The 25,758-nt window shown below is 46.9% G+C and overlaps 3 protein-coding genes across 4 annotated transcripts in view; 1 reads left to right on the top strand and 2 right to left on the bottom strand.

The window, feature by feature from the left end:
• The window catches only part of Mypn (myopalladin), an 82,086-nt gene extending 71,254 nt beyond the window's left edge, over nucleotides 1-10,832 (top strand). Inside the window, exons 15-20 of the mRNA XM_087898185.1 lie at nucleotides 1,553-1,635; nucleotides 3,332-3,458; nucleotides 4,538-4,745; nucleotides 7,987-8,152; nucleotides 9,042-9,175; nucleotides 9,614-10,832. Of these exons, the coding sequence (XP_087754311.1) occupies nucleotides 1,553-1,635; nucleotides 3,332-3,458; nucleotides 4,538-4,745; nucleotides 7,987-8,152; nucleotides 9,042-9,175; nucleotides 9,614-9,783 (888 nt within the window). The 3' untranslated portion in view covers nucleotides 9,784-10,832. The remainder of the gene's footprint in view (nucleotides 1-1,552; nucleotides 1,636-3,331; nucleotides 3,459-4,537; nucleotides 4,746-7,986; nucleotides 8,153-9,041; nucleotides 9,176-9,613) is intronic.
• A 1,173-nt stretch (nucleotides 10,833-12,005) lies between these two features.
• Nucleotides 12,006-13,208, bottom strand: LOC125411193 (nitric oxide synthase-interacting protein-like). Of its 2 annotated transcripts, XM_087898187.1 has the most exons (2): nucleotides 12,469-13,208; nucleotides 12,007-12,393 (listed from the first exon to the last, which is right to left on the bottom strand). In XM_087898187.1, exons 1-2 carry the CDS (start codon nucleotides 13,002-13,004, stop codon nucleotides 12,099-12,101), a joined length of 831 nt encoding a protein of 276 aa, XP_087754313.1. In that variant the 5' UTR covers nucleotides 13,005-13,208; the 3' UTR covers nucleotides 12,007-12,098. The 2 variants fall into 2 exon arrangements, with proteins under 2 accessions (XP_087754312.1, XP_087754313.1); XM_087898186.1 differs by having other exon boundaries at nucleotides 12,006-13,208.
• Nucleotides 13,209-19,473: 6,265 nt separating this feature from the next.
• Nucleotides 19,474-20,446, bottom strand: Atoh7 (atonal bHLH transcription factor 7). Its single transcript, XM_085680163.2, has one exon. It carries the CDS (start codon nucleotides 20,075-20,077, stop codon nucleotides 19,643-19,645), a length of 435 nt encoding a protein of 144 aa, XP_085536289.1. The 5' UTR covers nucleotides 20,078-20,446; the 3' UTR covers nucleotides 19,474-19,642.
• Nucleotides 20,447-25,758: the final 5,312 nt, after the last annotated feature.

The following is a 25,758-nucleotide window of genomic DNA, read 5'->3' as shown; positions in this document are numbered from 1 at the left end:
GAGCTGTGATCCTTACACTTTTCTGAATGAGAATGACTTTCAAAATTCCCCTAAAAGATGGGACAGAATATTTCTAATTACCATTCCAATTGCAAATATAAATCCATAATTTCTATTTCCATCCCTTTTCCCACTGAAATGTCAATTTTGATGTCTCTCTATTGAGGAAAGCATAAGAATAATTGGTCATGTTCTTTGTACTGTTGTACGAATGATGTTAAATTGGGGGGATTGCAATTTTGTTTTGTTTTGTTTTAAGGCAGGGTTTTTCTGTGTAGCTTTGGAACCTGTCCTGGAACTCACTCTGTAGTCTAGGCTGGCCTCGAACTCACAGAGATTTGGGATTAAAGGTGCCACCACAACTCAACGTAAAAATTGTAATTTTAAAAATATCTGCGCTCTTTTTATTTCTTGGGTTAAAGTGGAAACTATCATAATACTCCTAAGAGCTCTCCCCCTGACATATTAACAAGTCATTTGGGGCCTGGAAAGATGGGTCACTAGGTAAAGGCATTTGTCACAGGAACCCAGTGATGTGAGTATGATTCTCAGAACCCATGTAAAAGCAGGAGAGAACTGACTCCACAAAGTTGGCTTCTGACGTTCATCAAGAATGTTACATGGCAAAAAAAAAAAAAAAGAAGAAGAAGAAGTTACATGGCATATGTACCCCCCACCTGATAATAATAAATACTAAAAGTCATACATACATACACACACACACACACACACACATATATATATATATATATAAAATTAAAGATTGTGTGTGTGATGCAGATGCCCTCAGGGACCAGAGGAGGAGGGTGTCAGATCCCCTAGAACTGGAGTTACAGGTGATGGAGTGGATGCCCGGAACGACTCTGGTCATCTGAAAACACAGCAACCTTTCCTCACTTCCGAGCCATCTCTCCAGCCCCAGAAGCCAGATTTTTAAACGTTCACTGTACAAGTGTGGCGACCAGAGCTCCTGTGAATCCTGGCTGGGTGTGATGACCCACATGGGATTCAAGCCCGAAAAGGCAGAGATGGGGACCCCCAGTGCAAGCTACTAGCCATACTGTCATGTCTGCAAGCTCTGGGTTCAACTGAGAGAGCCTACCTCAATGACTAAGGTGGAGGGGCCATCTAGGAAGACTCCAACCAACATCAAGGCTTCACCACACAGAGAAAAATGGACCAAAGCACACAGATACACACACACAAAGCACACACACACAGATACACTAAAATTTGCTTTGGTTTTAGCTGGGAGGTGCTATCACATACCTTTGATCCCAGGACTCAGGAAGTAGAGACAGGCAGACCTCTGAGCTCAAGTTCGGCCTGATCTACAGAGTGAGTTCCAGAACAGCCAGGGCTACACAGAGAAACCCTGTCTCGAAAAACAAAACAAAACTAAAATCGTGTTGCTTTCATTTCTCTTGGGCAAAGAGAATCTTTCTTTGTTAGAAAAAAATGTATAATGTTTTGGTGAAGAAAACATTTATATAAATCGAAAAAAAATGTGCATTTCTCCTTATTTTAATTTTGCTTGTTTTCTGCTTCTCAGGGGAGAATCAGCTGCTCTGGCCACTTGATGGTCCAGAGTTTACCCATTCGAAACAGACTCAGCCCTGCCGGTCAGTCTCACAGGTAATGCAGACCTCCCTTTTCTGGACCCCTTTCATGGCCCCACTCATCACAGTGACTCACTGCCTAAATGTACGGCACACCCTGTGCCACCACCAGGGGCTCCTTGGAATACAGACATCATCAAGCCTGGTCCAGAGCCAGAGCATCCAAGTCAGAATTCGCACTTTGAACAGAATCCCCAAGAGATGCATGGACACATTTACGTTTGAGAAGCTCCAGGCTTTGGCTTATTATTTTTTTTTTTAAAGACAGGCTCCCATGTAGACCAGGCTGCCCTCAAATATAGCAGAGGATGATCTTAAACTGATACTTCTGCCTTCACCTCCTAAGTGTTGGGATTATAGGCTTGCACCACTACACCCAGTCTTTGTGGTGCTGGGGAATGAACCTGGAGTTTCAGGCATGCTAAGCAGGCACTAGCCCAATTGAGCAACATTCCCAGCCCCTTTGATACAATTGTAATGGTTCAAAACATTGTAGCATCAGTAACACCTGTGCACGCAATGCCGAACAGATCCTTTGAAACCTCCGGCTTTTCTATTGCCAAGCAGAAACTTGAATATTTCCCCGGTAATCTCCATTATAACTGTTTTTCTTCTCAGATTTTATGAAGTACTAATGAGAAAGAGCCTGGCTTTCCCCTTGAGTCTTATGGTGCCACAAAGTCTTAGCAGATTGCTGCTGAGGCTGATGAGTTAAATGGCTTACTAAAGGACCAAAAATAGAGAGCTGTGTTTCACATACAGTGTTACACTGCCCTTGGGAAGACACTTCTCCACCCCCTCCTTTATCTTTGTTATTTTGTTTTGTTTTCAAGAACAGCTGTTACTGTTGGACACTCTGACTGAGTTCAAGTTAATGGTCATCTTTAATTATCAGTCATAATTTATTGCCCGGCTGAATTTTATTGCGGTCACAGCCATTTTTGTTCTGGGTGATTGGGGGGGGGGGGCTTTCTTTGGGCTCTCAGATGGAGTACTGATTTATGTGTTTATTTTGATGACTTTTCAACAAATTCCAAAGCCCACAGAGAGGGAAGCTTAGCCAATTAGTGCTGAATAACTTCAGAGAGGAAGAAGCTAAGTCTTACTATTTTATTTCCATTGTTTTTAATTATGTGTATGGCCGGGGTGTGTGCGCAGAGGACAGCAGATCCTCTTGAGCCAGAGTTACAGGTGCTTGTGAGCCACCTGGAGTGGGTGTTGGGGACTGAACTTGGGTCCTCTGGAAGCATCCAGTCCAGAGCCTATTTCAGAATTTGGAGATGATTCTACAATGTACAATGCCACAAGGAGTTTTGGTTTTGTTTGAGTTTGGTTTGACACGTGCGCACGTGTGTGTGTGTGTGTGTGTGTGTGTGTGTGTATTTATATCAGTTCTAAGCTGTGATTGATTGACTGTCCAGCGAAACCTTCCTACTCTAGGGTGTGGTTCAGTTGGTAGAGTACTTACCTAGCATGCTCCAAGTCCTGGGTTTCATCTTCAGTAGGTACTACATAAACTGGGCATAACGATGCTTGCCTATAATATCAGAAGTCAGGAGGTAGAGACAGGAGAACCAGTTCAAGGTCATCCTGGATTTACTTATTGAGCTCAAGGCCCGCCCAGGCTACAGGAGACCATGCCTCATTATAGCCTTATAGCCATTTCTAAATGTATGTGGTTATTGTTATACATTTGCAAATGCTTCTTGTAGGGGAAGGGCCAGAATGCAAGAGAGAGACAAGGAGCCTCTACAGGAGCGCTTTTTCCGCCCACATTTCCTGCAGGCCCCAGGGGACATGGTGGCTCATGAGGGCCGTCTCTGCCGGCTGGACTGTAAGGTATTTCCAAACACCTGTCCTTAGCTCCAGGCCTGTCCCGAGTTTTGATCTGGTTATTTATTTGCACTTGTTTTTGTCTGTGTTTGTTACATGGGGTTTCTTCCAGACAGAAGGATCTTAGGGAAGGGAGGGAAATCGTCCCCGCCATAGACTGCTCTAGAGCATTTCATCTTTTTAATACCATACAGAAATATGTCATCAAAATCTTAAACTATCTTAATAAAAATTATGTAAGCATAAAAATTTTTGAAGAAAAAAACTGTTTTATGTGGGCCTTATATAAGTCGATTCTTCACTGTGAAAAGGACAAACGTGTGTACTTTTTCATATGGTCCCTGGAATCCTTTATTGCTATGAAGCCAGAAGCTTAGATTATTTTGCATCTTTAGTTGTAGAGAGGGGAGAACCTTTGAGAAGTCATAAATGTGAGAAAACAGAGCCACTCTGAGCAAACAGGGGTCGTTTCCTCACACTAAGCCACCTCTGTCACCTTTTGTGATTTTATATTCTGATTTCCCAATGAGGCTTCCTAGGTTCAAGTCAGTGAAGGCTGGAGGTTAAGCATGCGCAGAACCCCTTCCTGTGCGTGCCTCTTAACCCCACCAGCTGCTGTCTAAATAACATTCAGGTTCTATGCTCTCCTGTCTCTAAACCCCAAACACTACCGGTGTCTGGCTCCCGTCCTGAGAGATTCTGGTTTAATATTATAATTAGGCATCAAGATGTTTTTATACTTAGTCCATGAGCAAAAGCCGAGAACTTTGATTTAATATCTGACTCTTCTCTTAATTCTGGTATCTAAGCTGAAGTCAGACCTCTTATTGATGCCACGGACCTGTTTTATCTTCTCAGCTCTGCCATTATTCCGTTCTAGAATATAATCACGTGGATTAATCGTGGCTGAAGGGAGGCCAGGATTCCACACAGTTCAAACCCACAGCGCCGTCCATTTAGATCCCTCTTCCCTGGGTTTCCCTTCACTGTGTATTTGGTGCCAACTAGGATAAAGCATTCGCTCCCCAGATAAACCTGCCTGTCATCAGCGCGCCACCTGAATCAGCTGTTCCGTTGGTTCTTAGGTGAGTGGCTTACCGCCCCCAGAGCTGACGTGGCTGCTCAATGGGCGACCCGTGCTACCAGATGCCTCCCACAAGATGCTGGTCAGAGAGACGGGGGTTCACTCTCTGCTCATCGACCCGCTCACTCAACGCGACGCAGGGACCTACACGTGCGTGGCTACCAACAAAACTGGGCAGAATTCCTTTAGTTTGGAGCTCACCGTAGTAGGTAAGTCTCGCCCAGGGACCTCTAGGCAGAACTCCCTTAACGCTGACTGTCCGGATACTCAGGTGCTCGGGCAGAATCCCGGAATCCCTCGCCCCAGCAATCTGTTTCCCCTTCACCATAGTGGACCCTATTTTCTACACTGGTTTCTGAGATACATAGTGATCTAGACATGTAAGATGGTTGCTTTTCATTTTAATCATACAATCAATGGGAGCACTTGCAATAATTGACTAAATAATCAATGGGTTATTTAATTGGCTGTCACTAAATTCTAGTCTTTTGCCCTTCAGTCTGTGATTCCTGGAACACACTAGGCTCTTCTGTTCCCTGAGTTAGGAACCTTTGCATTGCACCAGTAATATTGCTAACTGAATGGTCCCTAACCAGCACTCTTCTCATTCAGGACCAAAGATTTATCTGCTCAGTTGGCAGAGTGCCCGAGAGCACACAGAGTCCACTTAGACCAGGTTTAGCGGCATATACCTGACAGACACTCAGCACTAGGGAGGTGGGGACAGGAGATCATCCTTCAGAGATGAAACCAGGCCAGTTACCTGAAGACTCCTCTCAAAAATAAAAGTAGGAATGAATAAAATGTAAAGGCTGAAGGCTAGGGTCACCACCCAGGCACGGTGGGTTCACCAGGCAGCCCTCTGCCACCTCCTCTGGGTTTCCACAGCGCAAGAATAGGCAAGCTCCCCAGAGTGCTTGCAGACTGCCGTGTTCGTTGCTCACTGATCTGCCTCCCTACAGGCTCTGAGCTTCCACGGACAGAGACCCTGGTTGGCTGTGTTGTGTTCTTACTTATGGAGAAGGAGATGTGCCATAGCCTGCGTGTGGTCAGAGTACAGCTTGCAGAAGTAGTCTGGCTCCTTCCACCATGCAGGCCTGGGTATCAAACTCAGGTCTTTAGGCTTAACAGCAATGGCCTTTACCCACTGAGTCGTGTCCTGAGACCTCGGTTTGGGTTTCTTTGATGTTTGCCTCAGTGGAAGGTGAATCCCAAATGTCGAATTCCAAAGCAAATGAACCTTCTGGTGCGGGAGAATTGTCTGTATTCTGTCAATCATGTTTTAAATAAACGCAGATTGGCCAGGCAGGAAGTATAGGTGGGTCAACCAGACAGGAGGTAGAGGCGGGACAATGAGAACAGGAGAATGCTGGGAAGGAGGAAACCCATTCCTTCGCAGTGCAGCCCAAATCACCAAAGAAGCAAGATGTGACCTGCCCCGCTGAGAAAGGTACCAAGCCATGTGGCTAACATAGATAAGAATAATGGGTTAATACAAGCTACAAAAGCTAATAAGTAGCCTGAGCGAATGGGCCAATCAGTTTTATAACTTATGAAGATCTCTGTGTGGATTTTCTCTAGGACTAAATGGCTGGGGGACTGGGTGGGACAGAAACCCCAATGAGCCCAGCCCTCATGTTACAGCCTTCACCTAATAAGATGGTGTGAACAGAACGCAGCAATGTCTCAGAAAGGGAAGTAAGACATCATCAGCTGCAGGGCAGTGATCCAGTGGGGATCTTAGTGCTAGGCTTCCTCCCACTGTGGGCAGCCCGTTATGTAAACCAACCTGAACTAGGCAATCCCAGCATGAGGGAGACAGAGGCAGGCAGATCTGAGTTTGAGGCCAACCTGGTCTACAGAGTGAGTTCCAGGACAGCCAGGGCTACAGAGAAAGCCTGCCTTAGAAAGAGAGAGAGAGAGAGAGAGAGAGAGAGAGAGAGAGAGAGAGAGAGAGAAGAAAGGAAGGAAGAAAGGAGGGAGGGAGGGAGGAAGGAAGGAAGGAAGGAAGGAAGGAAGGAAGGAAGGAAGGAAGGAGGAAACCAACAGTCAGCACCGCTGTTCTCCCTCCTCAGCCAGCGGCTGCTCTCCTGTGAACCCTTTTCCTTTGCTCTTAATTTAGTCTCACCAGCAAAATGGGAAACTGTAATTTTGTTGCAGGCTTTTACCTTTTTTTCCATATTTCTAAAACAGTGGCTTTGATAGATGAGGCTACCTTCTGGGGATGAATAATTTTCTAAAGGTTTTTACCCCAAATAAATTTATGGGAGGGAACCTGCAAAATAGAAAAATGACAATGTGACCAAATCCAAAGAGTTGGTTGTGGGCTGGAAAGATGGTTCAGTGGTTAGGACACTCGTTGCTGAAGCAGAGGACCTGGGTTTGGTCCCCAGAACCCACATGGCAGCTCACAGCAGCCTATTAACTCCTGTTCCAGGGGATCTGAAGTCCTGCCTAGCTCTCAAGGCCCCTGAATGTGCACCACACACAAAACTCACCCAGACTCCCATTCATACACAATAAACAAAAAAGTTTAAGTCGGATAAAAATTTAGTTCCTATGAAATAAAGTCCTCAAAAAAATCAGTTTTAGTATGTGAACTATGTTCTTAAAAGTCATTATTTGATTATCGAGATGACTTAGTGGAAAAAGGCATCTGCCACCAAGCATTCTAACCTGAGTTCAAATCCCAGGGCTCCACGTGATGGAACAGAAGAAATAACTCCTGACGAAAGCTGTCACACACACATACATCCAAACAAATGCACACAGCCACACACACACACAAACAGGAACACACATACAAACACACACAAATCAAATGAATTAATTAAATATAACTTTGAAAAACTTTTTTTTTTTTTTTGGTTTTTCAATACAGGGTTTCTCTATGTAGCCCTGGGTTTCCTAAAACTAGCTCTGTAGAGACCATGCTGACCTCAAACTCACAGAGATTTGCCTACTTTTGCTTCCTGAGTGCTGGGATTTAAAAAAATTTTTTTTTTGTAAAGTGACTATTTCTGAGTGGGTATGGTGATACATGACTTTATTCCCAGTACAAGCAAAGTTCAAAGCCAGCCTGGTCTACAGAGCAAGTTGCAGGACAGCCAATACAGTGGGACCCTGCCTCGAAATAAAATAAAATAAACGTGATGCATCTGAGGCAGAAACCTCAAAGACCTTGCTACTATTCATATAGAAAAGTAACTTCTCGGGGGCTGGAGAGATGGCTCAGCGGTTAAGAGCATTGCTTGCTCTTCCAAAGGTCCTGAGTTCAATTCCCAGCAACCACATGGTGGCTCACAACCATCTGTAATGAGGTCTGGTGCCTTCTTCTGGCTTCCAGGCATACACACAGACAGAATATTGTACACATAATAAATAAATAGGTAAATATTTTTTTTTAAAAAAAAACCCTTCTTAAAAAAAAAAGTAACTTCTCTTCTTTAGCCAAAGAGGTGAAGAAAGCACCCATGATCCTGGAGAAACTCCAAAACAGTGGTGTTCCTGAGGGCCACCCGGTGAGACTGGAGTGTCGTGTCGTGGGCATGCCCCCACCCGTGTTCTACTGGAAGAAGGACAACGAGACCATCCCTTTCAGTAGAGAGAGGATCAGGTACAGCAAGCACCATCTCTGTGGAGACATCCATGCTCAGAGGGGCTCGGTGGGCCATCCAGATAAGCCTGCAACCTTTGCAGCGGGCTTCTTTCATTGAATATGGTGCTACCGAGTTTCAGCTTGTTTCTGGCATATTTTTGTCATATTCTCAATCGTTTTAGGACCTGGGAAAGGTTTTGTCTTTTTTTTTTTTAATAAACAAAAAGCTGCATTAGGAGCTAGGGGTAATAGCATGTCCCAGCGTGTACAAGATAGAGGCAGGAGGATCAGGAGTTCAAGTTCTTAGGTACCAAAGGAGCTCAAGGTCACCCTGGGCCACATGAGACCGTCTCATAAAGGAGGGGAGTGGAGAGATGGCTCAACATTACGAGTAGTTGTTGCTCTTGCAGAGGACCCAAGTTTGACTCCCAGCACCCACATGGTGGTTCATCTGCACCTCTAGTTCCAGAGAATCTGATGCCTCTTCAGGCTATCACTATATATGTGGTGTGCATCCATGCATACATACTCAAAGAAATAAATTTTTAAGAAGGAAAGGATTAAAGGGCTGGATTCGGTAGCAAGAAGCAGCAAGAGGATCTCTAAGTTGAGGCTAGCTTGGTCTGTCTAATGAGTTCCAGGCCAGCCAGGAGGCTCTGTCTCAAAAAGAGGGAGGGAGGGAGGGAGCGAGGGAGGGAGGGAGCGAGGGAGCGAGGGAGCGAGGGAGCGAGGGAGCGAGGGAGGAGAAAGGAGAATAAAGTAAGGGGACAAGAGGACAGCTTTTCTAGGCTTTGGCTAAAGAGCTAACTGTCCCCTGTCCCTTCTCTAAGAGTTTCCCCAAGCCTAAGATTGACCACCATGCTTCTGCTCCCAAGTTAAAGGCGAACATGTTCTTTCTCTTCCCCAGCATGCACCAGGACACAACGGGCTATGTCTGCCTCCTCATCCAGCCAGCCAAGAAATCTGACGCCGGCTGGTATACCCTGTCAGCCAAGAATGAAGCGGGCATTGTGTCCTGCACAGCTAGGTTGGATATATATGGTAAGGATGACGTCATTTAAGGAACATCTGTGCATGGAGGACAGTTTCAATATCATTTTTATCGTGCAATGCTCCATGCGTAATGAGATAGATAACACTCTCTGCTGTGCTTTGAAGATGGGTTCTCCCTGACGTTTGGTTTTTTGTTTGTTTGTCTGTTTGTTTTGTCTTATGTTTTGAAAATCAAGTGGGCAAACATGGCATCAATTCTCCACAATTCTCCCTGTCTCTCTGTACGACCTCCATTTTAGACAGGGTCTCCTAAAGCCCAGACTGACCTCAAACTTGCTCTGAGGCCAAGACTGGATTTGAACTCCCGATCCTCCTGCATCTGCCTCCGAAGTGCTGGGATTGTAAGAGTGCGCCACCAACCGAGGTATCAGTGCTCCTCCCATGGATTCCTTTGATCGTTAACATTTTGTTTGGTTCGTTTTCCAGCTCAGTGGCACCAGCAGATCCCGCCACCTATGTCCATCCGTCCCAGTGGCAGCCGCTACGGGTCTCTCAGCAGCAAAGGACTTGACATCTTCTCTGCCTTCTCCTCCGTGGAAAGCACAATGGTGTATTCCTGCACTTCTCGGAGCATGGTGGAGAGCGATGAACTTTAAGGATGGCTCAGTGCCTGCTGTGTGAGAGGGTGGACTTTGGAGGGGAAGGAAGACCGGCCATACGCAGTGGTTTCCAAACAACCGCATTTGAGTGAGTTCCCATCCTGCTGGACCCGTGGCCAGAAGTGTTTTAAGTAAGTTGGCTGGGGCTTTTTAAGCCTTGGCTGAGGGAGAGTTATAGGGCTGTGCATCTTAGAGATGCACGTAGGCAATCCTCACAAACCAAAGGTACCATACAACTGCCACCGCGGCCTGAGGGAGTGGGGAGCAAGCATGCTCCCCCACACTGCGTGTAAGGGACATTAGGCCCAACTAGGAGCAATTAGGAGACATAGCCAGGGCTGAGAGAAGTTAGTGACTTTAGAATAGATGCAAAAGAGAAAGCTGGGGAGCCCATCATCGCCTTTCATGGATTACACCCATAGCGGTCATCTTGGTGAATTCACTAGATGAGTTCCCACTTAACATTAGAGGATCTTGTCATACTCCTCTCCGCCCAAGTGGTGAGACTCTTCACTTGCATATCCTGCCTGTGGAATCACATGAGAAGCCAAAACGTGCCTGAGATTTAAAAGCAAAAAGCAAACAAAACCAACCAGGACACCCAAGATTTCACAGTGCACTTGTTACGCAGTCAAAACAAGGCTCCAAACAAGGCTGCCACCGGCCTACCTCCATCATTTTAGGCAGACAGTCACACCCACACCCACCCCCAGTGCCTAGACTGGCACCAGGCACAACGGAGACCTTCACTAGACCTCTGCTGCTGATGACATACTCAGCTCTCTGCCATGCTTAGGCCAATCCAAACATGGCCCCCAGAGTGTCTGTCACAGCATCTGCTTCAGACAAGCCGGGGGTGTGAACTGGAGGTGTCTGGTCTGTTACCAAATCCCTGCGCTCAGATCCCTGGTGTTCTCTGTGCCAGGTCCCCCTCCGCCGGGGATTTTTAGCTGGAGATGGTAATTGCTTTAGAAAGGCTTGAGAGTTTCTTTGCTTCAAGGCAAGGATTTGCAGTATAAAAATAAATTCATTTACTCAAGAAATCAGCCGTGTTGTCTACTCTGTGTAAGATGCTGTGCCGGGTACCGTGGGCGACAGGAAAGTAGGAATAAGGGGGCTGGAGAGTTGATTCAGCAAATAAAGGTGCTTGACGCCAAGGCAGAGAACCTAAGTTTGATTCCTGGCACCCACATGGTGAAAGGTGAGGGCTCAGTCACTCTTACAAGCTGTCCTCTGGCCTGCACACACACACATGCACAAACATGCACGCACACACACACACGCATCCACACACACAAAACACATTTAAGTACACTCAAGAAAAATTCTCAGGCTGGAGAATTGGCTCAGTGGTTAAGAGCATTGCCTGCTCTTCCAAAGGTCCTGAGTTCAATTCCCAGCAACCACATGGTGGCTCACAACCATCTGTAATGAGATCTGGTACCCTCTTCTGGCCTGCAGACATACAGACAGAATATTGTATACATAATAAATAAAGAAATATTAAAAAAAATTCTCACGCTAGTTCCAGCTTTGAGTTGTCCCGTTCTATAAGAGGTTACACCCACTGGGCCGTGGTGGCACATGCCGTTAGCCTGGTCTGGGAATAACGATTTCAGTCGAAGATTCAGCTGCACGCTTAGGCCTCTCTTCTCTCGTGTAGGCAGTGACAGGAAGTAGAGAGTGAGACACGCCACAGCACGCAAGTAGATGTCAGATGGCAGTCTGAGGGAACCAGCTCACTCCTTCCACCAGACCCCAGGGACCCAACCCAGGTTGTCAGGCTTGACACCAAGTGCCCTCACCGGCTGAACCATCTTGATAGCTTCAGGGGCAACTTCAACTTTATACGGAACGTAGTAAAATGTTTCCACAGGGCCATGTATCATAAAATCCCTGATAACCAAGAATCACCTTCTAAATCCTGAGACTGCCTCTGGAATATTGTATATGTAATATTCAATATTCATCATATTATATGTTCATAGTCATCGTGCCGTCATGCCTGTTTATTCTAACTCTTACATTCGAGCTTGGAATACATATTCAATTGTGTATATGCATATAATACCACCGTTCTGTCTACCATGTACACTGTAGCCAGTTATGAATATCCTTCATCTCCGATACCAGCACACTGAGGATTTTTTTAATCTGGTACTTTACTATTATTCAGCAACGAAGATAAATATTATATTTTGACACTAGGTGGTGCTGTCTCACTGAAAATAGAACAAGTCTCACCTCTCCAGTTGGCGCTGCTGGGTTAAGGTTTGGGTCCGCGTTCACCGGCAGGTTTATTAGGGAATGGCTCAGGCCTGCATCACTGGCCGCGACATTTCCGCCTGCAGCTTCACTCCCGAGCCTGCGAAGCCCGTCCCGCCCCGCTGCAGCATGATGATGTCGCGCTCTGTCAGGGTATCCCCATTCACAGGGTCCACCATGTCCTTCCGAATCAGTTTCTCGACACACTCCAGAGTGACCACCGCCCCAGAAGGCCGCAGCACTGCGCACGGCATGGCGTTGCTCAGGCCGTCTCGGGTCACTGCACACACGTAGCGCTCACTGCGTGCGATGAGCCCCACGCGGTCCACAGAGTCATCCAGCCGCGTGAAGCGCACTGGCGTCAGGTCTGACAGGCGGAGTGGCTTCCCAGACATCGGGCAGGTCACGATGCGAGATGGTTTTTCCAGCTTGGTGGCCTTTGCCTCGGGCGTCAGTGAGGGGACCCAGAAGCTGGACAGTATTGTGTCCTTGTCCTTGCCTGGGGGACCCGCACTGGGACCTGGCTGCTCATCGCCCGTGTTGGGTAAGGTGGCAGCCTTGGGCATGAAGGGGTGCAGGGGCTGGCTCAGGATGGCTGCCTCCTTCTCCAGGAAGCCTCGAGCTCGGTCCTGGGCTGCAGCTCGGTGAAGCTGTCTCTGCTCTTCTCTGAGGGCTGCCCGCTGCTTCTCATAGGCCTTCATCTGCAAGGCAATCTTTTTCTTCTGGTGTAGGATGTACTCCAGGATTGCCTCCCGTTCATACAGGTAGCCATCTGGGGTGACCACAGGATCACGACAGGGCTGCAGCGAAAGACAGCAGCAGTCAAAGTCCTTCACAGCGTCCCGGTTCAGTCGAATGTTCTGGGTCCCATAGCCTGAGGCCTCTGTGTCCTTCTTCTTCTCATGGTAGGTGTAGACCGCCCCGGCGCTGCAGTTCTTGGCGTGCCGCGTCATCCTCACAGACTATTAGCCGACCCGCCGCTGCTTCAACTGTGTCCTGGGTTAGCTTTTCAATCAGGGTTTCTGAATCTCAGCAATGTTGACTTAGGGGCTGTCCTATACACTGGCAGCGACTCTGGCCTCTTGCCCTACTCCAAGCTGTGGTGACTCCAATCTCCAGATTGACTCTTCCCTGAGAGGCAGAATTTCCCTTTGTTGAGAATGTCTATGTAGAAAAAAAAAAAAATCAGTGTATTAGAATTCTATTGAAACGGAGGATATCTAAGTAAACGATCTCAATTTCTGTGGATGTATTTGTAGCACACCCACAAACAAATCCACCGTCTTCCGTTTTTTATTTTTGGTTTTTCGAGACAGGGTTTCTCTGTGTTGCTTTGGAGCCTGTCCTGGGTCTAGCTCTTATAGTGCTGGGATTAAAGCTCCCGAGTGCTGGGATTAAAGGCGTGTGCCACCACCACCCGACCATCTTCCATTTTGTAAGTCTTTGCTCAATCTGGTTTAAGGAGCAGAGGCAGATGGATCTCTTGACAGTTCGAGTCCAGCCTGGTCTACATATTGAGCTATATAGATCTGGAGCTCAATATAGATCTACTGTATAGCTCCAATGCTATACAGTACAACCTTGTCTTTAAATATTTATATGGGATTTCTCAGAAAATTAGGAAACAACCTCCTCAAGACCCAGTAATACCACTTTTGGATGCTCAACTGTGCCACAAGGACATGTGCTCAACTATGTTCATAGCAGCTTTGTTTGTCATAGCCAGAATCTGGAAACAACCTAAATGCCCCTCGATCGAAGAATGGATAAGGAAAGTGTGGTACATTTACACAATGGAGTACTACACAGCAGAAAAAAAAACGACAGCTTGAGGTTTGCAGGAAAATGGATGGAGCTAGAAAACATTATTTTGAGTGAGGTAACTCAGAGACAGAAAGACAATTATCACATGGACTCACTCATAGGTGGTTTTAAAACATAAAGCAAAGAAAGCCAGCCCACAAACCACAATCCCAGAGAACTTAGGCAACAATACGGACACTAAGAGAGACTTACATACATCTAATCTACATGGGAAGTAGAAAGTAGAAAAAGACAAGATCTACTGAGTAAATTGGGAGCATGGGGACCTTGGGGGAGGATTGAAGGGGGAGGGGAGAAGCAGGGAGGGGAGCAGAGAAAAATGTAGAGCTCAATAAATATCAATAAGATAAAATTTAAATATATATGTATATATGTGTATATATATATATATATATATATATATATATATATATAGTCTGGAGAGATGGCTCAGTGGTTAAGAGCACTGGCTGTTCTTGCAGGGAGCCCACCCAGGTTCAGTTTCCAGTACTCACATGACAGCTCATGACTGTGTGTAATGCCAGTTCCAGGGATCTGACACCTTCACAAAGACATATAAAACACCCATACACATAAAATAAAAAAAATAAATTATACACACACACTTGCCAACACCCAGTCTACACTCCAGATCAATTAAGTAACTAAGCGCCTGGGTGGTGAGACAGGTGTCCATGGTTTGGGTTTGAGTTTTTATTCGTGTGTTTTAGACAGTCTTGAGTAATCCCTGAACTGATCGCCCTGTCTCTGCCTCTCGCTCTCCCTTTGGCATCCACAATTTTTAAAGTTTCTCAGGTGAGTCCAATGAGCAGCTTAGAATGAGGGGGAAAAAAATCTTTTCTTGCCGTGATTTGATCCCAAAACTCACTGCAAGCCATCCAAGAGTTCACAGATAGAGCGCAGAAACTGACCTGAGTCCTTAAGCCCCTCCTTCCCAGGATTAGACAATGCAGTCAGTGAGAGGCACTCCCAGACAAGCTAAACTGCAAAGAAGACTCTGAGAGCAGACCAGCTGCCTGGAAGATGCTCAGACCAACTGAAGCACCTGGAAGGACCCTCTGCAACCTGGGGAGCTACCTGCAGACTGTGCAGCATGTGCTCCAGGTTCCCAGCTCTTGGGAGCTGTCACCCAATGCCAGGGTGTGCTTAGGTGCTGCGGCTGTCTTTGAGTCGTCTGTGCCTGTAGTAACTCCTCACCCAGACTCCTGAAAGGAACTTTGGCTTGCTGTGGCCTCCGTACCTGGGGTGACTAGATGGGCATGTTGCATCTCAGCAAGAAAAGTCTTGTCGCACAATAAATAAGGCTGGCAAGATGGCTCAGTGTAGCACGATTAATAAAAACCCAGAGACAGATGTTGGAGTTCAAGCTGAAGATCAGAAAAACAAAGCAGCCAAGCCACTAGAGAGTTCTTACCTCTGCCAAGGCTCAGACAAACAAAAGTGCGATCCTATCCTCAGTGCGACTGTAGATTGCAGTGTCTCCACCAAACCTCAGACTACACTGAGTTCCTCTCCAGGCTTATATACCTTTCCCCACCCAGCCATATCACTCCTGTCTCCACCTCCCTAGTGCTGGCATTAAGGGCGTGTGACTCCCAAGGGCTAGGGTCACCTTGGTGTGGGCTGGATTCAACCTCCCACAGCTGCAGAGTGGTTTGAATTCTGGGATTAAAGGTGTTTGCAACCACTCCCTGGCCTCTAGTGGCTTAGCTCTGCTCTTCATGCAAGCTTTTTTTTTATTAGGACACAAATAAATATCACAATAGTTCAGAGAGCAAAGGCATTTGCAGCCAAGACTGAATGACCTGAGTTCGATCCCTGGGGACTCTCATGAGTGAAGGAGAGAGCCAATTGCAGCCAAGTTGTCATGCACATACACACTCACAGAGTAAATGTTTGATTTTCATTTATAAATATACTCCAGAATGTATGGACTTGCATACTTATCACCTAGACAGCCTGTCAAATTCATAACTGAATTGTAAATGTCTGTCTCTTTACCGCCGCCGTGGTTCTCAGGCTTCCTAATGCCGTGGCCCTTTGATACAGTTCAACACGTTGTGGTGAGCCCCACCCCACCCCCGTCACAAAATGATTTTGTTGCTACTTCATAACTATAATTTTGCTACTGTCATGAATTGTAATATAAACGTTTTTGGAGACAGAGGTTTGCCAAAGAAGCCACGACCGTTGCTCTAGAATAAGCTAGAATCAAGGACTGCAAGTCAGGGAAAGCAACCAAAAGAGCTGAGAACGTCCATTTCCTCCCCTTTTGTGTCTATGATATGTCGGGCTAGAGTGTCTGGGTCCTTCTGTAGCTGCCCAGCTCCATTCTGCATTTACCTTCCCAGGTATCCACCCCCAGTGCTCTGTAAATGCTCGCTGCCGGCACTAATCTCTTTTTGCCCCTTCCCAAAGCCTGTCTCTGAGCATCATTCGCCACAGTGATCACGCCAGTCTCACGCCAGGAGTCTTGGCTTGGTATTCCAATGAAGCCTTCCAAATGAACTCCACAGCACGAATGGTTGAAAGTCTTCCTTAAAATAATTTCTCAAGCGGGGTGATGGTAGCACACGCCTTTAATCCCAGCACTCAGGAGGCAGAGGCAGGTGGATCTCTGTGAGTTCGAGACAAGCCTGGTCTACAAGAGCTAGTTCCAGGACAGACTCCAAAGCTACAGAGAAACCTTCTGCATCGAAAAACAAAAGACAAAAACAACAAACAGAAGACAAAAAACAACAGACAAAAACAAAATTCTTAAAACTTATTGGCGAGGGACGCGTGTACTACAGCATTGAGACGGAGGGCAGAGAGCGATTTTCAGGAGTCAATGCTCTTCTTCCACCGCGTGCATCCCAGGGACTGGACACAGGTCATCAGCGTGGGGCAGAGCCTTTTCCCTCTGAGTCATCGCACCAGCCCTTTCCGAGAGTCCTCGGAGGTCACAGATAGCTTCATTCGCAAAAGCAGTTGCTTTCTGACGTCCTTCGTCTCTAATCAAGGGGATGACTGGAGAGGTTTGCGTGTGCGCATGTGTGAAAGGCTAGAAGTGTCTCGAAGCTTCTAGAGTGTAAAGCGCCGTGCAGGCGCTAAGGTATAGTATGTGCTACAGTACGGTTTGCGCTACAGTACGGTACCACCACTACGGTACAAGCGAGCCGGGAACTAGGCTGGAGATTAAACACACAAACGTACACACTGACAGAGAAACAGGGACACCGGTCATCCTTGAAACAAGAATGCCAGCTTTACTGTGCTCCAGGGAAGCTTCTGTAAGGATCCTTAACTGATAGCCACACCCCAGCTCTTGGGATTTCCAGCTGTAAAACCCACCAGAATTCACTCCCCGGCCATCAGGAACTCGTGAGGGTCTCGTGCTCAGAGCAGCTGCAGGCACAGGAAAACAAGTTTTTTGCCCAGTTCACTCCAGCAGGCAAAGGGTCTGAGGCAGGCAAAGAAAGGTCAAGGGGCCAAGGGTCTGTAGCCCCCCCCCCCCCACACACACACTAGAGAAACCAAAAACATAGGCGAATTCCCTCAGAATTGACTCCAGCCCCCTGAGAGTCCTTGGGTAACCTGAATGGGCAGTACCTCCACTAGCGACTGAGCTGAAAGACTTTGTACCTTACCATTAAGGTGACCGGTCACCTGGGCTCTGCCGGTGTTTGTGGAAGCCCTTTCTGCCACAAGTTTGCCTTTTCTTGCTTGAAGTGGATCGGTGTTTCAGAGAGTCAGTGACCGCAGCACCTTACAAACCTGACAATGCAGTGCTCATCAGTGTGCTTAAAAAGTTGTTAATATCGTGGGTTTTTTTTAAATAAAAAATCTGTACAGTGCAAAAAAATTGCATATTAGTTAAAAACACGTTCACCTCTGATTTCTGCCTAATTATACTAGTTAGCATTCTCGACGCTTGCAGAGAACTGCAAACACACAGCCTTTTGTTAAAACGGATAGGCTGAGATGCGTGTACATTTTGTTTTATTTTATTTTTGAGACAGTCTTGCTCTGTAGCCCAGGCTGACTTGGTTCTCACTAAGTAGTACAGGCTAGCCTTAAACTCTGCCTCCTCAAGCTTCAGCCTAGCCTCCCAAGTGCTGGGATCACAGGCCACTGCACCTAGCTACATTTTTTTTTTTTAGTTTTTCTTGGTGTGTGTGTATGTGTGTGTGTGTGTGTGTGTGTGTTAAAATATAGCATCTTCTAAGAGTGTGGAGTCAGTAGGTTAAGCATTTTACTCTGTAATCAGCAGTAAAGAATCAAAGTCTGGAGTCATCATTGGTTTCTTATTAATGAGCAGCAGATGAAAGGGAGTCCCCCCACCCCCGCGCTTGGCCACAGTCTTCCAGTCGGAAACCACAATAACCAGACGTTTTGTTTTTGTTTTGTTTTTGCTTTTCTTTAGGATAGACATGTTCCCTCAATGGATTTTATTTTTCTTTTTAAGACAGAGTCTTATGTAGCTCAGGTTGGTCTCAAACTCACTATGTGGCCAAAGATGACTGGGAACTCCTGCCCCTCCTCCCCCTACCTCCTGAGTGCCAAGACTGTCACTTCATACCACAGTGAGACTAGAACCCAAGGCCTGGCTAGGTAGGTCCTAGCTACATCCCCAGCTCCTACTAAGCTAGGAAAAGAATTTTGATAGCAATGTCCTAATTATCTAATCAGAGTTATCTAATACGCAAAACTGTGTACTAGTTGGGCTTTGGAACTCATAATCAAAAGTATTTAGGGGCTGTTGCTTTTGCTGGCATGTGAGAAGCTCCTCGTGCACGGATAACTTCGGGGTCCTGCTTTTCCTAGCTCTGCACAGGTATTTCCCAAATTCACGCATGCTGTTGACCACAGCCCCTCTAGATGAAGGGTTGGTTGGTTCGTGGTTAATCAAACTTGTGAAACCAGTTCAAACCAATTCTACATGCATTGCTTGCTCTCTTCTGACAAGCCATGATGGTGATGCCACCACACCAGATGTGGTGGGCTAAAACACACCCTGTCTATACCGGGGAAGCCCTCAGCATCACTCCCCCACCAACAGGTCATGAGTGTTTCTAGAAATCTAGTAAACATGTAAGTTTAAAACACACAGCAGTTGCATTTTTACAAAATCTATATTTTAATGTGTCCACAGTTAAAAAAATACAGAGCACTCATGTTCAAGTACTCTTCCAGGCCCCTCCCCCCCGAAAATAAAAATCCGACTCTACCTGACGCATGCACACACAATATACGAAGCATAAATGCGTTTACACAAAGTAGCTGCCCTGAACATACGCAAGACACTTAATATAACTTCACTTGCAAAGTTTAAGAAGGCAGCTATTTGTCCGATGACTTAGGATGAGTCTAATGCAATCCAATTCCAATCAATAAAGGAGTTTTCTTTGAGACAGGGTCCCATGTATATTCCTCCCCCTCCCGAATGATGCTAGGATTACAGGCGTGATCACCAACCTCTGCCTAAGCAGTGCTGGAGCACGAACCCACGCCTTTGTGCATGCTAGGCAAGCACTCTACCAACTCAGCTAGACCCCCCCCCCCAGGCCCGCCCCGTCTTAAGCTAAAAGTGGTAGGGCATTATTTTCACAGCAGCCCAAAGTCATTCACAATGTCCATTCATGATATCTACGAAACACAAGAAAAGCGGAGGAAGGAGGGCAATAAAATGAATCCATCCCCGGGTCTGAAAGGCGAAGGAAATTAACCAGAAAGGTGACTGATTTCTCTCCCTAAGATTCGCAGGCCACCCTAAAAACCCTATGGCTTAGCTGGCCATGGGGAAGGGCTCGGGCTGGAAGCCGAAGAGCCTCTGGCCATAGGGCTCAGGCTCCTGCAGCCTGGCACCCGGAAAGGAGAGGTAGGGGTGTTCTCGACCCCGCTGCTCGCAGCGCAGCCCCACCCAGTCCCGTTCGGCCTCGGCCAGGATGCGCGTGAGCGCCACGATGTAGCTGAGCGCCATCTGCAGCGTCTCGTACTTGGACAGCTTCTTGTCCTGGCCCCACTGAGGCACCACCCTGCGCAGTCTGTCGAACGCCGTGTTCAGCCCTTGCATGCGGCGCCGCTCGCGCGCGTTGGCCGCCAGGCGCCTGCGCGCCGCGCTCTCCAGTCGCCCGGGCCCGGGGCGCTCGGCCGCAACCGCGCACGGAGGCGCGCCGCGCGCTCCCGCCGGAGAGCCATGGGGTTTGCAGGCCGACTTCATCCACGCTGCCGCTTTACTTGGCTCCCGGGAGAGAATAAGTCACAGACGTAGTGACTCACGTGCAGTCTGCACAGTGGGCAGTGTGGGATCCTGGCTTCTGTGCTGCTCGGTAGCCAGGCTGATGTCGCTTCCCTTGCTCAGATGCAGTTGGAAGGGATGCTCAGGGAAATGTCATTTCCCCCCCCAACCACATGAAGTTGAAAGAGAAGGAAACTTCCTTGCTGTTTGCTGCGGGTGGTTCTGCGAGTGGGAGAGAAGGCCCTTCCAGTTTTCTGGAACAGCCTGAGACTGCTTTTCGGGGTGATGAAACCTTAGCAGACCGCTCGGACCCCTCCCCATAGATGTCTAGAAGTCGGAGAGCGCTGGATGAAGCGGTGAGGGAGGAGAATTTATAGCCTAGGGCTCAAGGAGGGAACAGGTGGTGGCAGGTGGGCGGGCGTCCCTCCGCTTCCATCTCAGCACCTTCCTACCCTGGGAACTGCAGGGGGGAGGGAGGGCGACGCACAGCAAAATCCTGACATTACTGCCTTCGTCTGTTGAAGTTTCTCCAAAGCTATGTCCAACGCTAACACACCATCTGGAGTGGCCTGGCCTGGCTGTTCCCAATAGAATAACAAGGTGGGGGTGGAGGGAGAGCGTGGCCCGTCTTCTCCCATACCAGCGGGCAGCTTACATATCAAAAATAAAGCCTGGGGTTTTAAATGCTTAAGTAGAAATCATTTGTGTGAAGATGTTGGTTTTGACATTGTGAGGTGTATCTGAAGTCTAGCAAGCTTTTGCTTTGTTGAGAAGTGGCAATTTTACATTGCAAAATATTCACATTTTCACTTAACTGACTAAATCAATTCAGACAAATTGGGAAGTCCTGATATTCTTACAGGCCTGGAATGGGACTCTGCAAATAGGTTTCAATGAAACCATTTGCAGCATAGTCAAAGATAACGAATGTATCTATTTTCTAATGTACTATTTTCTAATCATGTGATTGACTTTCCCAGGTTCCAAGACCTTGGCAGATTAATTCAGCATCTCTATTCCATTTCCTTGCTCCCTGATGTTTGTGGGGCACACACTGAAACGATAAGCAATCACCTCATTACTTAGCATTTAAGTGCAATAAAGTATCTTCATGTGCAAAATGGAACCATCTAAGTAATTTGTGAGTTTCAGAAATAGTTCTTAATGGATCTCAATATTCTAGTATGTTGTCTGTCCTCAAGAACAGTAACAAAACATGAATCCACCACGGACAATTATTAGATTTACAGAGAAACCTGTAATTTTCTTTCTCTCATCCCAACTTGTTTCTTGTGTTCCAAAGGAATCAAGAAGCAAAGAAACAGTCTCCAAATGGTTCCAATCCAGCAGTCCCTTCTGGATATCTCAGGAAGGGCAGAGTAAGCTCTCTCTCCTTTTGAAACATGAGTATGTCGGCAATCTTCTCAGATATTTTTGTTCGGTTAAATCATCTACAAGCTCACACAAATCAAGAGCCTTTTAACTTGGACTTGTTCCCCCCTCCAGCACCTCAGACTACAACTCAATACCATCATCACCCAGACTTCAAGCCCTGCCCTCCCACCCATAAATAGTTTATTAATCCCCGGCTGAAGCACTGACAGCAAAATGAAGTCAAACAACTTGAAGACAATGGGATGCGATTGAACATTAATGATCTTCAGAGTGACAGATGTTGGACACCTCTGCACAGGACCACTCAGCCCTGTCACTCTTGAGTCTTGACAGTCGTGTGGGGGACAGCAGTCTTCAAAATGTCAATTATGCTTTTTAAGGTTTTCACAGAAATCCGCTTTATTAGTGCTGTTGTTCCTAAGATTCATTTAGTTCACCCTTCTCCCTTGAAGAGTTCCCTCTGGGATTCCCTGTGGATTATCTCCCTGCAAAACAGCCCATTTGTGCCTTCTGCCCATTACTGTCCAAAGCATTAATAAGATATGTGGTTTTGCAAATCATGTATCCAGGTTAGGTAAGGTTTTGGCCCACCCACCAGAGAATCACAAGCATATAATAAAGAGAAAAAGAAAGAAAGAAAGACTGGCACACAAACTACATGTGACACGAAATTGATCCAACGTCTGTGCCATTTAGCTAAGATAAAGGGCCTTGATGGGCATCTGGTAACACACCTTCCAAATGCGTCTTGGAGGACACTGAGAGAACAGTTATCCCACACCAGAGCAGCCATGATGGAACAGTCGGCACAGAAAAGTTCCTGAGAACCCTGAGAGGAGAGGAATCTGCCAGCTTCAGCACTGCGTCGACCGGATGGAGCACAGAATTCTCTTCTAGGTAATCATTAACAGTCTTTGTATCCCCTTTCAAAGGCCTGCCTGTTCTAGCACCTTCCACGTGGTTTATTTATTTATTTATTTATTTATTTATTTATTTATTTATTTATTTATGGACAAGATCCTCTGTACTGCAGGCTGCCCGTGAACTTGCTACCCAGCTGAGGATGACCCGTACCTCTCAAGAGCTGGGGTTACAGGTGTGCCCCAGCACAGTCAATGTTTGCAGTGCTGGCAATCAAACCCGGAGATTCAGGCACTTTAGGCAAACGGTCCACTGGCTCAGTTATATCCCGAACCTGGCCTTCGTCCATCTTCTAGAGGAGATGACTTCATTACAGGGACTGAGTGCTGGGCTTGGAAGCTGGAAAAGTACACAGCTGGATTAAGAGACGGAGTCGAGTTCGCCGAATCCTTTCATCTGCGGGGCCTTAAAATTGTGAGATGACTTAATTATGCCTCTTACCCGAGAGTGGGGCAAGAGAGAGCTGCCAGAGACTTCCCAAAGTCAGGCATAAAAGTTTCAGGAATATGATTAGCCTTAAATGACAACCCTAGTGTCTAGGTCAAGGCCCAGAAAATACTAACACTCAGAAAATGACCCAAGAGGAGTGACTGGGGCAATCAACTAGATAAACTGATCTACTAATAAGCACATTTCTAGTGAATAACCCATAGAATGGTTTGCAGTCCTCCTCCCCCACATAGAGAGACAGAGGCATGCACATGGGATGGAGGTGGACCCAGAGAAGAGAGAGATAGACAGACAGACAGACAGACACTCACACCTGCAGGGAACTTAAGCTATCTCTGAATTTTGTACTTTTGTTTTGTTTTCTTTTGTTTTGTTTCTTCGATACAGGGTTTCTTTGTGTAACAGATGCTAGCTGTCCTGGAACTCACCCTGTAGACCAGGCTGGCTTCAAACTCACAGAGATCCACCTGCTTCTGACTCCTGAGTGCTGGGATTAAAGGTGTGCGCCACCACCGCCCGGCTGTCACTTCTGTTTCCTATCCGCACAAACTGTCTGATGAGACTGCTCGTAAAGTGCTTTGAACCCTATTGCGTTTCAGAAGGCTGGTTTATTATCTTTATATTTTAGATGAAGAATACCTCCAATCCCAGCCCTTAGGAAGCAGAGGCAGGTGGACCTCTGTGATTTTTGAGGTCAACCTAATCTACATGGAGTGTTCCAGTGTAGCCAGGGGCTACACAGTGAGACCCTGCCCTGACTTTTTTTTAAAAATTTTGCCATTTTTATTACTATTTGTGTGTATGTGTGTGCATGTGTGTGTATGTGTGCTTGCGCACAGCATATATGCACATGTGTGTGCAGGTGGAAGTGCCCACGCCTGAGAAGAAGCTGGGGGAAGGTGTCTGGTGTGCTGCTCATGGAGAGGACTATCCTCAGAGCCACCATCTTCAGGAGCTCAGCTGGGCCTGATCAATAAAGATCATCACTACTGGGTTTACTGACTGTTGATGTTCCCTTTCAGGAAGGGACCAAGGGAGTCATGGGACCCTTACCTGAGTATCCAGCTACCCCTCCCAACCAGTTACATATGCAATTCTGCACTCGCTGAATGAGATCACAGGGTCTCTGGGAGGAGCCAGAGTATATAGATGGGGGAAGCACAGCCATGGAGCATCATCATCCCTACTGGGTGCAGACCACTCAGTAGGTTTGCTCTAAGGTCACCCACACTCCTGTCCATACACTCTCACGCATTGCTCTGTGAGCCTAATAAAATCACTGGTTCAGCAGGGTGAACCATGAGGGAATCGTTCCTTGGTTTGTCTTTGGAGCCACAGAAGGAGGAGAGGGTAGAGGGTGTTCACCTCGCCCCTGGGAATAATCATGAACAACATCCGTTCCATCTTACTCTTACTCTTTTGGGGCTGGATCTCGCCCTGATCCTTGAGCTAGACTGGCAGTCAGCAAACCCCAGACAGTGCCCCTGTATTTGCCCACAGTAGCCCTGAGGCTGCAAAGACATGCAGTCACACCATGTGATGCTGGGATTTGAACTCAGGTCTTCAATACTTGTGATACACACGATCTTACACACCAAACCATCCCCCCAGAGAGTTACACCCAGCTGTGCTGATTTATTGTCCTTCCCAGTTCCTGACCCCTCCAGGCTCCTTCTATACCAGACTAAATCACGCGGTGTAAAACTTCCAGCACACCTTGAAAGTATAGAAAAGCCAGATAGTTTCCTTTGTCTGACTCTCTTCTGACTCACTGTCCACAACAGCTGGCTCACTTACTCGTTTGTTTGTTTGTTTTTCAAGGCGAGCTTCTACGTAACCTCCCTGGCTGCCCAGGAACTTGCTTTGTAGATCAGGCTGCCTTGAACTCAGAGATCTGCCTGCCTCTACCCCCTGAGTTCTAGGATTAAAGGTTTTCACCACCATGCCTGACTCTCTTTTACTATTTAAGCAATTTTTCAAAATGAAGTGTTACCGCAGCTTTTGTTTTTGTTTGTATGCGTTGTTTTGATGGGGTTTTTTGGTTGTTTTTTGTTTTATTTCGTTTGGTTTTGTTTGGCTTGGTTTGATTTGATTTGGTTTTGGTTTCCTGAGACAAGGGTTTCTCTCGGTAGGTAGCCTTGCCTATCCTGGAACTCATTCTGTAGACCGGGCTGACCTTGAACTCACAGAGATTCTCCTGCCTCTGCCTCCCTACTGGGTACTCCAGGTTTTAAGGATCAATGTCTCTGATATATTGTACTTTTTCCTCATGCTTTCCCTCCATAAAGCCTATCATAGCTCCCATGGTCTTGAGAGCATCTTTCCTAATACAACTCCTTTCCTGAAGGGAAATTTCGTGTCCCCTGCTTTCCCAAACCAAGCCACCTGCTGCCTTCCTCATCCTTTTCTAACATAAACAGCTTCATCTCTGACAGCTTTCCACCTTCTAACTGCTGCCCCGAAAGTTTGCTTGTCACCTCCCTGCCCCTACCAAAGCTTGCCTCTGGCTTGATGCTCATACTTGTTGCTGCTGCGGCTTCAAGTGTGATGCCCCCAGATGCCTGGCTCTTTCTGAGGTTCTGTTTCCTCCCTTTTGTGTCTAGAAACTCCTGCGATTCAGGAACTTCCTCTGTGTGGCTCTTAACTACATCCTCAGCACCTAGACGTATGTCTAGGACAAAGTAGATGCCCAAGAAACATCGTCGGAAGCTGGACATGGTGTGCCATTCTGCAATTCCAGCCCTTGGGTGGCTGACCCAGGAGGAGCCCTGAGCTTGAGGATAGCCTGGGCTACCTAGTTGGTTGACCCTGTTTCACACACACGCACACACACGTGCACACACACACACACACACACACACACAAAGCCAATGAGAAGTCTCGACAGGTAAAATACT

The sequence above is a fragment of the Myodes glareolus genome, chromosome 18, assembly GCF_982192425.1.
Source record: "Myodes glareolus chromosome 18, mMyoGla1.1, whole genome shotgun sequence".
Classification (NCBI taxonomy): Eukaryota; Metazoa; Chordata; class Mammalia; order Rodentia; family Cricetidae; genus Myodes; species Myodes glareolus.
This window is presented reverse-complemented; position numbering and strand designations above follow the sequence as displayed.

Coding starts and splice junctions, on each gene's coding strand:
- LOC125411193 (XM_087898186.1), bottom strand. CDS start 13,004: ATGACGCGGCACGCCAAGAACTGCAGCGCCGGGGCGGTCTACACCTAC.
- Atoh7 (XM_085680163.2), bottom strand. CDS start 20,077: ATGAAGTCGGCCTGCAAACCCCATGGCTCTCCGGCGGGAGCGCGCGGC.